A 12,217-nucleotide genomic window follows, 5' to 3' on the forward strand; every position below is an offset into this window, starting at 1 on the left:
GATGTAGAACTACAGACGCAAACTCAACAGAATGTCCTACATCATATAGGACAATATGCTTCTACTTTTGTCTTTTCTCTCAGCTCCTGCTCACGATAACAGTCAAAATTCACTTCATGCAGGATACAAGCTCTCATGACACATGCCACAATGCCAGACACAATTTCCAAGCCAATCTTAAAGGGATTTTCAAGGCTTTATAATGGGAGACCCATCCTTATTTATGGTTCCCACACTTTCTGTGTGCAGGATATGGGAGACAACATACAGTAGTTCTCCCTGTCGCTTGAGAGCAGCTGCTAAAAATGAAAGATTGAACCTTCAAAAGGTAAAACGGCTAAATATGTACCTAACATACACGCAGTCTGTAGTGTTGTAGTGAGGATGCAGGTCTTCTGGAATAAGTCCACTATGAGATGGCTACTCATGTAGATCAGAACACTTTATTCCATGCTTCTATCATGGCTCCCTGTATAACAACTCCTCCCCCTAAGCTCAGCTCCTCCTCCATTACTACCTCACTGTTGCTAGGCAGACAAAGCAGAATAAGTAAGCAGAACAGAACATACAGAACATACTTATAGCAACATCACATCGTCTACAACTGATTAATTCAAAGCTTGATAAAAGGTTAGACATGCATTAATAATAAAGTTTGCTGCACCACACTTACCAATAGATTGAAGCCTGTTAAACCAACGAACTGTATTTTGGAAGTAGTTTGGAAAAATCGGGTTTGCAGCTCCAATCAAATCAAGTAAAATAAGTAAATCCTAAAGAAAAAAAAAAGTTAATACAAAAAAAGAAAAAGTTTTAATATCAGCAGTTAAACAGGTGTCCATTAAACTATAATATTTTACAGATAAAAATGTGCAGAAATGAATTTTTCTAATCAATTCCAAATGAGCAACACAGTCTCTGTTACAATCATGTTCTTACTGGTCCTAATCAGTTGTTAGCCACATCCACCATCAATGTGATATATTACTGATGAAAACAGCACTTTTCTAAACTTTATTGACTGCCATTGTTTGTTTGTTTTCCTCTTTAAACTATTAAACCCTTTCCTCTGCCTTCATCAGACAGGCATTTTTCTGTGAATGGTTGGAAAGGTTTATTGAAACATACAGGCTGGCAGCATGATGGATGAATAGGGAGAGTGATAGATCAGCATTATGAAGGCTGTGTTTACACAGTGCGTTTTTGCGCCGTTTACACAATGCACAAACATCTGAAAAACTACATGCATTTTTTGAATATATGCAGTTTTTAAAAACGCTGCTGTGGGTTTCAAAAAACGCACGTTTTAATGTAAAGACATAATACCAAGGACCATCACAAAGCATGTTTTAATGTGGTTTTCTGAAAAGAAAAAAAAAAATCCACATGCGTTTTTAAGCAAAAAGCACCATGCGAACGCAGCCTTATTTGGGAGTGTTGTATCATGGGACTAGACTGCGAGATTGTGCTTTACAGGCAGTCAATATAACAGGGGTGGTCATTTATATCGATACACCTAAATAAAATGGGAATGGTTGGTGATCTCAACTTTCTGTTTGTGGCACATTAACATATGGGAGGGGGAAAACTTTTCAAGATGGGTGGTGACCATGGCAGCCATTTTGAACTTGGCCATTTTAGATCCAACTTTAGTTTTCTCAATGGGAAGAGTCATGTGACATCAAACTTATTGAGAATTTCACAAGAAAAACAATGGTGTGCTTGTTTTTAACGCAAGTTTAGTCGTTCAGTGTTGTGGGCCAGTTGAAAGGCTACCAAGGTCTCCTGATCTGACCCCCTTAGACTTTTATCTTTGGGGTCATCTGAAGTCAATTGTCTATGCTGTGAAGATACGAGATGTGCACCACCTGAAACAATGGACACTGGAAGCCTGCGCTAGCATTTCTTCTGCAGGGTTCCCATCAGTGTGTCAAGAGTGGGAGAAGAGTGTTGCATTGACAATCTAACAACATGCAGCACTTTCAACACATTTTATAAGTGGTCAGAAATTTGTAAATAACTAATGAAAGAATAAAGTTACGTTAAAACCAAAGCATACCATTGTTTTTCATGTGAAATTCTCGACAAGACCCTGGAAACATGTGGTTTGTTACCATGTTTCTACAGTAGTAGTGCTAGTGTAGTTTAGTGTATAAAAGCTTCTGTGCATGAGTCAACAAAAGCATCTTAAGTTGAGATCAGAGAGCCACTAAACATTAAAGCATTAAATTAGAGGGATGAGGGGTTAGCGTGTGATCCAAGCAGCACAAGTCTGCCAACACAGCATCTTATTTTGTAATACACAATCCAGAAAACATCAACTTATGCGCTTCCCAAAAAACCCATGTCTGAAGAAGGTATATTCTCAGCAAGACACACAACAAAGTTTCTCACAGGTGGTTGGGTTCATGAGCAGAGATTGAGTTAAAGGAGTATTCCCATGTACATAATCATATCTATATTTGTAGATAATTAAAAGTTAAAGATTTTTGCAAATATAAGTAATTAAAAATTCTGCAATGTTTTAACCACATGAGGACCGCCGTACGTAAATTTACGGCCTCATGTGCTGGTACCTAAAGACCGGACTATTGCCGAAATACGTCCGGCCTTTAGGTACCTTTCTGGCGGGGGGAGGGGTGCGGGGGGGACAGGGGTTAGGTGTTACTAACACCTAACCCCTTCCTCCATAACGTCCAGTCGGAACTGAGTCCGACTGGACGTGTTAACCCTTTCGATCGCGCCGTCAAACATCACGGGATACCCGCTTACCAGTTTTTGGAGTGTCTCTGCTGACATAAGTTGGGCACAACATATCGGGCACTAAAATGGCAAATCTCTGGAAAATTTTCATTTTTAACTTCTCATTATCAGCTGTGATTTCATTTCTGGAAACTAAATAAATGCAACACTCAGGGGTTAAAAATTCTCGCTACACCACTTGATAAATCCCATGAGTGGGCTAGTGTCCAAAATGGGGTGACATGTCTGCAGATTCCACTTTATTGGCAATTCAGGGGCTTTGCAAAAGTGGCATGACTTCCAAAAACCAAATTGTGCTCCAAAAACCAAAATAGTGCTCCTTCCCTTCTGTGCCCGGCTGTGCCCAAACAGCCATTTCTACCCACATATGGCATTAAGTACGTTATCCGGGGTACACCAGTGTCATACATGTGGGCATACACTGCTATTTGGGTACCCAGCAGGACGCAGATGTGAAGGAGCGATATGTGCTTTTGGAGTGCAGATTTAGATTCTTTGTTTTTGGACACCACGTCACATTTGCAGAGGCCCTAAAATTGTCCCTACAAAATGGGGTCACTTCTTGGTGAATTCCAGTTTACTGTCACCTGTGTAGTTTCTAAAATGGGGTCACAATGGGGGTTTTCCATTTTATTGATACCTTAGGGGCTCAGCTAATGCGACATGGCACCTGAGAACTATTCCAGCCACATCTGCTTTCTAAAAGCCAAACAGCGCTCTTTCCATTCTGAGCCCCACCATGTACCCATACAGCAGATTATGGCCACATATGGGGTATTGCCGTGTTAAGAAGAAATTGTGTAACAAACTCTGGGATGCTTTTAATTCTTCAGCTACTTGCAAAATTAAAAATATGGCGCTAAATGGACGATTAATTGGAAAAAAAAGTAATTTTTTATTTTTACGTCCCATTGTTAATAAAATCTGTGAATCAGCTGTGAGGCCAAAATGCTCACCAAACCCCTAGATAAATTCTATGAGGGGTGTAGTTTCCAAAATGGGGTCACTTTTAGGGGGTTTCCACTTTATTGGTACTTTAGGGGCTCAGCAAATGCGACATGACACCTGAAAAATATTCCAGCAAAATCTGCCCTTAAAAAGCCGAACAGCGTTCTTTCCATTCTGAGCCCCGCCATGTTCCCATACAGTAGATTATGGCCACATATGGGGCATTTCTGTGTTCAGGAGAAATTGTGTAACGAACTTTAGGGAGCTTTTTCTCCTTTATCCTCTTGTGAAAATGAAAAATTTGGGGCTAAATTGACAGTTTGTTGGAAAAAAAGTAAATTTTCATTTTCATGTCCCAATGTTAATAAAATCTGTGAAACAGCTGTAGGGTCAAAATGCTCACTCTACCCTTTGATATGTTCTGTGGGGGGTGTAGATTCCAAAATGGGATCACTTTTAGGGGGTTTCCACTGTATTGGTACTCTAGGGGCTCTGCTAATGCGACATGGCACCTAAAAATTATTCCAGCAAAATCTGCCATCCAAAAGCCAAATAGCGCTCCTTCCATTCTGAGCCCCGCCATGTTCCCATACAGCAGATTATGGCCACATATGGGGTATTGCCGTGTTCAGGAGAAATTGTTTAACAAACTTTGGGGGGATTTTACTCCTTTAACCCCTTGTGAAAATGAAAACTTTGGGGATAAAGTGACATTTTAGTAATTTTTCTTTTACACATTCCAATGTTAGTAAAATCTGTGAAACAACTGTAGGGTCTAAATACTCACTATACCCCTTGATGAATTCTGTGAGGGGTGTAGATTCTAAAATGGGGTCACTTTTGGGGGGTTTCCATTGTTTTGGTACGCTAAGGGCTCTGCAAATGCGACATGGTGCCTGAAAATTATTCCAGCAAAATATGCTGTTCAAACACCCAGTGTCGCTCCTTCCCTTTCGTGCACTGCCATGTGCCCAAAAATCAGTTTACACCCACATGTGGGGTATTTCTGTGCACGGGAGAAATTGCATAACAAAATGTGAGATGCATTTTCTCCTTTAACCCTTTGTGAATGTGTTAATTTTAGGTCTAAATGAATGTATTAGTGAAAAAAAATGAAATGTCTAAATTTGACCTCCATATTATTTTTATTCTTATGAAATGCTTAAAGAGTTAACAAACATCCCAAATGCTGTTTTGAATAATTTGAGGGGTGTAGTTTTGAAAATGGGGTGATTTATGGGGGTTTCTATTATATAGGCCTTTATAATTCCTTTCAGAACTGAAGTGTTCCCTAAAAAATTAATTTGAGGAATTTTCTTGTAAATCTGGAAAATCTCTGTTACACTTGTAAGCCTTGTAACAGCCTAAATAAATTAAAAGACAATCAAAAGATGATGTCAATATAAAGCAGAGATGGCAGATAATATTTATTCATGTATTTGGATGGTATGACTATCTGCCTGAAAAGCAGAGAATTTCACATTTTGAAAATTGCAATTTTTTCCAAATTTCCATCAAATTTGCTAGTTTTTTTATAAATAAATACAAAAATATTGATTAGTGTTTACCACTAACATGAAGTATAATGTGTTACGAAAAAACAATCTCAAAATCACTTGTGTAAGTTAAAGCGTCTCAAAGTTATTGCCATTTAAAGTGACACGTCAGTTTTGAAAAAAGAGGCCTGGTCCTTAACGTACTTCTGGGCCTGGTCCTTAACCGGTTAAAGATTTTCTCTAACTTTCTTAGTGGTGACAGTCTGTTATCTTGATCGGTTGCCAATGGATACGACCACTAATGCAGAAACTTTCTATGGTCTGGGACTTGTCAGGAACCCAGCTATGATTTTCTTATTGTACCCGGGTTATCAGGCAGGGACACTACATGTATCAGAAGATATCCCGGCCACAATAAAGAAATCATGGCTGATTTTCTGACCTTAGAAAGTTTCTGCATTGGTGGTCGTATCTATGGCAACCGATCAAGATAATGGACTGTCACCACTAAGAAAGTTAGAGAAAATCTTTAAAACTCTGCAGAATTTTTATTCACTTACATTTGCAAAAATGTTTAACTTTTAATCATCTATAAATTAAAAAATAATTATGTAGATGGGAATACCCCTTTAAGCCTTCAGTGAGTTAGATGGGGTGGAGAGTCAGCTAAGTTTAAAGTTAAACAGTTAAACAGGGGCATTATCAGACCAAGAGATGGGAGACACTAGCATGAAAGGTGAATGGCCGCTTACAATACTGTGCAAGCGGCCATTTTCTCGTGGCCTGTGGGCATGCGCAGTCTGCTCTGCCCAAGGCCCGAGGCCTAGAAGATACAAGCCAACGCCAGAAGAAGAGGCTGAGGAGGACGCTGCTGACGAAGATGGAGGCGGCGCTGGAGAGAGTTCTCTCGCAGCACTGGGGATGCCCCAGTGCTGTCTGAGCGCTGAGGCCCGCCCCCAGTGCTGCGAGAGAGCTAATTTGCATACCGACAAGAACCGGGATTATAGGCGAACGGCGGCACGGAGAACACAACGAAAGGTAAGAGACTAATAGCTTTTCTTAAGGCTATTCAGACGTGGTACCTAGAAAAAATTGTGTCTGAGTGATAGGATCCCTTTAATGGCCATCAGCATACAGGTGAAATGTATAGTCACATTTAATCAATATTACTGCAATTATAACTGCATGCAGATCTTCAGTAAAAAGCGCTGTGCACACCTAGCCTTAAACTATCAAATAAAATGATAAGCTACAGCTATTTTCTCAGATCAGATACTTGTTTCCAGCTGCAAAGTAAATGAATTATTGTGAAGTGTAGCGTACAACTACTGCAAACCAATTGCTGTTGGCTAGAGATGCTTTTATTAATCTCTATGGTAACAAGGTTTAACAATGTAGGTCATGATAAAGAAGTTAAAAAAAAACAAAATTAATACCATGTACGCTGCTATATTTTCAGCTGGCCCATATAATGAACCTTTAAAGTCTCAGTGACAAGGAAACTGAAGAACTAAAAAGAACATTAAATTATCTATTGTGGCCCAGTGACTGCTATTGGCCAGCATTCATGCCTACGCAAATCTTATTTTAAGGGTGTTGCCAAGCAGTCTTCCAGCCACAGTCATAGGCTCCTTTCAGATCACGTTTTTTCATCTGTGTAATGAATGTAAAACATATGTAAATGGATGTGCATCTGTTAACAGACATCAGAGATATACACACACACACACACGATATACAGATATACACACTGGCATATCTCCCCCAGATTTCTCACATATGTGTGGTCCAGGGTGGGTCTTGTATAGGGCCATAAAAGGCTTCAGAGCCTGCACTTCAGGGCAAACCCTGGAAGCGAGAGGAGGCTCCTGGGTCTGTCCGGACACTGTGAGACTGCTGAGATGGCATTGTGTTTTTTGGTTGATTCATGTGGCTGGTAATAACATACAGTGAGTATTTATTGTTTAGTCAGCACTCAGATGAGCAGGAGTTTGTTTCATACTATTTTCTCTTGGAGCCTTTTGTTAGTGTTTTTCTGAAATTTTGTAAACCCAGTAAAGGACATATCTGAATACTAACGTATATTGCTATAAAAAAATGTATATATTAGCCACAAAGCAGAATATATCCACATCCCGGTATATTGTGTGTCACCGCATTGAAGCAACCTCACAGGAAAACTGTAAAGCCAGTGAGGCCGGGTTTATCTGCCATAGTTTTATAACAAAAAGCATACAAAAAAACAATTTTCAAAACTGAATGCATTTCTGAAATCTGCACAAGTTTTAAAAACCACATTTATTTTTCTACATTGTCAGAGAAAATCACCACGTAAACTCAGCTGAATATGAAATAGCCTGTAGTTAATTGGTCTTACATTTACTTATTAGTAAAAGCATCTGTGGCACCAGCAACGAAAGCAGTTATAGCAATGCTCGGAACACTGTGTGGCAGCACCTCGAGAAGAAATGCAGACAGTTTCTATTAAAAGGGATTTCTATCACTTTTTTTTTCTAGCTGACATGTCGGAATAGCCTTAAGAAAGGCTATTAGTCTCCTACCTTTATCAGTCGCTTCCGGCCCACCGTTCGGTAGATATACCGTTTTTTACCGGTATGCAAAGGAGTTCTTTTGCAGCACTTGGGGCGGGGCCCAGCGCTCAGACGCACTGGGGGTGGCCATTTTGTTTGGAGGCTGCTTACGCGCACATGCGCAGTACGCTCCTGTTCTCCATAGAACTACAGGAGCGTACTGCGCATGTAGTAGCCTCCAAAAAGAAAAAAAAAAAAAAAAAAAAGGCCACCAGCCGGCCTGTGCACTCGGCTCTTGCCTACGTCCCGATGGCAGAGCAGACTGCGCAGGCGCCGGAGTGTGACCCCAGCCGGAAGAACACGCAGAAGACGCGGTTGCTGTTGAAGATGGAGGCATCGCTGGAGAGAGTTCTCTGGCAGCATTGGCGACTCCCCCAGTGCTGCTAAAGAACTCATTTGCATACCGGTAAAAACCAGTATTTCTACTGAACGGCGGGCTGGAGGCGACTGATAAAGGTAGGAGTTGAATAGCCTTTCTTAAGGCTATTCCGACGTGTCAGCTAGAAAAAAAAAGTGTTTAAATTGTAAGTGGGAAATTTCTCAATCTAAAAACTTTGATTTAACCCCCACCCCCATCTGCAGCCAACTTTAGATTTGCATTTACGATTTCAGACCCCAACACAGCTTCATGCTACACAGTGGCGCCACACAGTATAAAATGCTTCCCACAGATCCCCCCAGTATAATGCTCCAAAGTGGCCCTCCACTGTAAAATATGCTCCCCACATTGGCCTCACATAGTATAATATGCTCCCCAGAGCCTGCCCCCACCACAGTATAATGCTCCACAGTGGCCCCACAGTACAATAGGCTCCTGAGAATGCCCACACAATAGAATATGCTTCACAGTGGCCCCACACAGTATAATAGGATCACCACAGTGCAGAAGAATAAATCTTACAGCATAATAGGCTTCCCACACTGCCCCCACTATAAAGCTCCACAGTCACCCCACACAATGTCATATGCTCTCCAGAAGCCCCCCCAGTATAATGCTCCACAGTGGTTCCACACAATATAATATGCTCCCAGACCATCCCCCCCCCCCGTTTAACATGCTCCCCACGGTAGCCCAACACAGTATAATATGCTCCCCAGAGCCTCAAGTTGCTCTGATAAATACTCGTGCCATTTGCCTATTAGATTCAGTGCCATTATTAGGTTCCAAGGGTTCCTGCGGTAAATTATATAATTGAATGCTGCTAAAGAGAGTCTGTCACAAGGACCCAGAAAATCAACCTTGCAGATAGGTTAGGGTCACCTGAATCAAACAGTATTTTCCTCTTGTGAATCTATGCCTCCGCTGCCAAGACATATCTGTTTTTGTCAATCTCCTAATGAACTGTTTGGAGCAATGATAGACTGCCTGCTTACCTATTTGAAGCAACAGCTCATTTGTATATTAACAAAAACGGAGGTACCAATTCAAAGAGAAGACTGTGTTCGACTCGTGATCCTGAATGTGCTGGGTTGATATGCTGAGTTCAGGTGACAGCAGCTCAATCAACTTAATGAAATAGTAGCCTAGACAGACCAGAGCATCATCCAAAAATGGCTTCTAGTTGTTGTTTGGTGGTGGATTTAGCCATAATGTAGCTCAAATAATTGTGTGGGGCCCAAGGGATTGGGGGCCTTGTATTAGTTGGTTACATTATAATTTTTTTTTAGCCTCTATGTATTGGATTATTCCAACAGGTAACAGCTGATAGTTACTCTATGATTCCTGCTCTTAGCAGGCCCACTAAAGCTTCATGCCACTTCAGGATCTGGACATGGTTTGCTGTAAGCAGGTTGGAGCCAAAGTGGAAGGAGTACTGGACAGAAGCTAGAATCAGTCAATACGTATAGGCTGTTATCTGTAGGAATAATTAAAAAAGTAGTAGCCTAATGTATCACTGCGCTTTGGCATGATTTGGGATCACGCAGGGGAATTTATTAAAGTATATTTAGTATTCAGCAGTCCTGATTAAATAATTACCCAGCTTTCTCAGATCCCTGAAAGGGAAATTCTGGCAAGCTATTGTATGAATATATATGGTGGTAGATTTATTGAGGTAAATATAGTCACAGCACTGGAGTCATGGGTTTGAATCCAGCCGAGAACAGCTGAAAGGAGTTTGCTGTTCTCTCTCTGGTGTGCGAGAGAAAACTGGAGCACCCAAAGGAAATCCACACAAAAACAAAGACATACTAACAGGGTATTTAGATTGTGAACCTTATATGGAGCTATGTTGACAAGATCTGTAAAGTGCTGCAGAATATCTGAGGCCTGGTTCACATCTGCTTTTGGTATTCCATTCGGGGAGTCTGCATGGGGACCCCCGAACGAAATACCGAACGCATGGACAAGCGGTGAGCTTATGAAAGCACACAAACCCCATAGACTATAATGGGCTCCGTGTGTTTTCCATGCAGTGTCCACATGAATTATGCAGAGAGGAAAGTAGTTAATGAAGTATGCGTTTGACATTCTGTTCGGGGGATCCCCATGTGGACTTCATGAATGGAATACCGAACCAGGCCATAGTGCTATCCAAATAAGCAAAAGATTTATCTATTTAAATAAATAGGGGGATTAAAGCATAACTACACATATATGTCATTCAGCAATTTGAGAAAGATGAATTCCCTTGTGGAGCTGTACTGTGGTTGAATTGTTGTCACTATGTTAAGGTACTGCTAGTATTGGTATGTCTGTTCAATAAAATGCCCTATGCACTAACCATAAAGATCAAAAGTGTGCAGCCTAAACTCTACCCTCTCCTCTTAAACTTCCTGGCTTACATTCTCTACCATTGGGGGGGGGGGGGAGAAGGGAAAGGGAAGCATTGATGCTACCACACGAGAAGAATATACTGCTTTTCTAATTTATTTTTCATGCTTTGTAGGCAACATGTAGAGAATTTATAATTATTTTCTTTTTATTTATTTGGATTATGGGTTTAGTGATTAACCCCTTCCTGACATTGCCTGCTTTTTTGTAGAGGCACACAGGTTCCACCTTCTTTGTGTAGATGTGATCAGTTGCTGTGACATCTAGGAGCCCATTGAGAGACAGGCTGGTCTCTCATTTATTTGTATTACAGGCTGCTTTGTGTACCTTTTTCTACCACACTTTTTCCTTCCACTCAACTTTCCATTAACCGGTTAAGGACCAGGCCCAAAAGTATGTTAAAGACCAGGCCTCTTTTTTCAAAACTGACATGTGTCACTTTAAATGGCAATAACTTTGAGACGCTTTAACTTACACAAATGAATTTGAGATTGTTTTCTTGTAACACATTATACTTCATGTTAGTGGTAAACACTAATCAATATTTTTGCATTTATTTATAAAAAAACTAGGAAATTTGATGGAAATTTGAAAAAAATTGCAATTTTCAAAATGTGAAATTATCTGCTTTTCAGGCAGATAGTCATACCATCCAAATACATGAATAAATATTATCTCCCATATCTCTGCTTTATATTGGCATCATATTTTGATTGTCTTTTAATTTATTTTGGACGTCACAAGGCTTACAAGTGTAACAGCAATTTTCCAGATTTACAAGAAAATTCTCCAAACCAATTTTTTAGGGACCACTTCAGTTCTGAAAGTAATTATAAAGGCCTGTATAATAGAAACCCCCATAAATTACCCCATTTTCAAAACTGCACCCCTCAAATTATTCAAAACAGCATTTGGGATGTTTGTTAACCCTTTAAGCATTTCATAAGAATAAAAATAATATGGCAGTGAAATTTAGACATTTCATTTTTTTTCACTAATACATTCATTTAGACCCAAAATTAACACATTCACAAAGGGTTGAAGGAGAAAATGCATCTGACAGTTTATTGTGCAATTTCTCCCGTGCACAGAAATACCCCACATGTGGGTGTAAACTGATTTTTGGGCACACGGCAGTGCATGGAAGGGAAGGAGCGACACTGGGTGTTTGAACAGCAGATTTTGCTGGAATAATTTTCAGCGCCATGCCTTATTTGCAGAGACCCTAGAGTACCAAAACAATGGAAACCCCCCAAAAGTGACCCCATTTTAGAATCCACACCCCTCACAGAATTCATCAAGAGGTATAGTCAGCATTTAGACCCTACAGTTGTTTCACAGATTTTACTAACATTGGGATGTGTAAATGAAAAATTACTAAAATGTCACTTTATCTCCAAAGTTTTCATTTTCACAAGGGGATAAAGGAGTAAAAGCCCCCCACAGTTTGTTAAACAATTTCTCCTGAACACGGCAATACCCCATATGTGGCTATAATCTGCTGTATGGGAACATGGCGGGGCTCAGAATGGAAGGAGCGCTATTTGGCTTTTGGATGGCAGATTTTGCTGGAATAATTTTAGGTGCCATGTCGCATTAGCAGAGCCCCTAGAGTACCAATACAGTGGAAACCCCCTAAAAGTGAC

General features: G+C 40.4%; 1 protein-coding gene across 1 annotated transcript in view; it reads right to left on the reverse strand.

The window, feature by feature from the left end:
- The window catches only part of QPCT (glutaminyl-peptide cyclotransferase), a 65,324-nt gene that overhangs the window by 25,907 nt on the left and 27,200 nt on the right, over positions 1 to 12,217 (reverse strand). The window contains exon 6 of the mRNA XM_075267799.1: positions 674 to 773. Within this exon, the coding sequence (XP_075123900.1) occupies positions 674 to 773 (100 nt within the window). The remainder of the gene's footprint in view (positions 1 to 673; positions 774 to 12,217) is intronic.

The sequence above is a fragment of the Leptodactylus fuscus genome, chromosome 3 (assembly GCF_031893055.1).
Source record: "Leptodactylus fuscus isolate aLepFus1 chromosome 3, aLepFus1.hap2, whole genome shotgun sequence".
In the NCBI taxonomy this organism is placed as follows: domain Eukaryota; kingdom Metazoa; phylum Chordata; class Amphibia; order Anura; family Leptodactylidae; genus Leptodactylus; species Leptodactylus fuscus.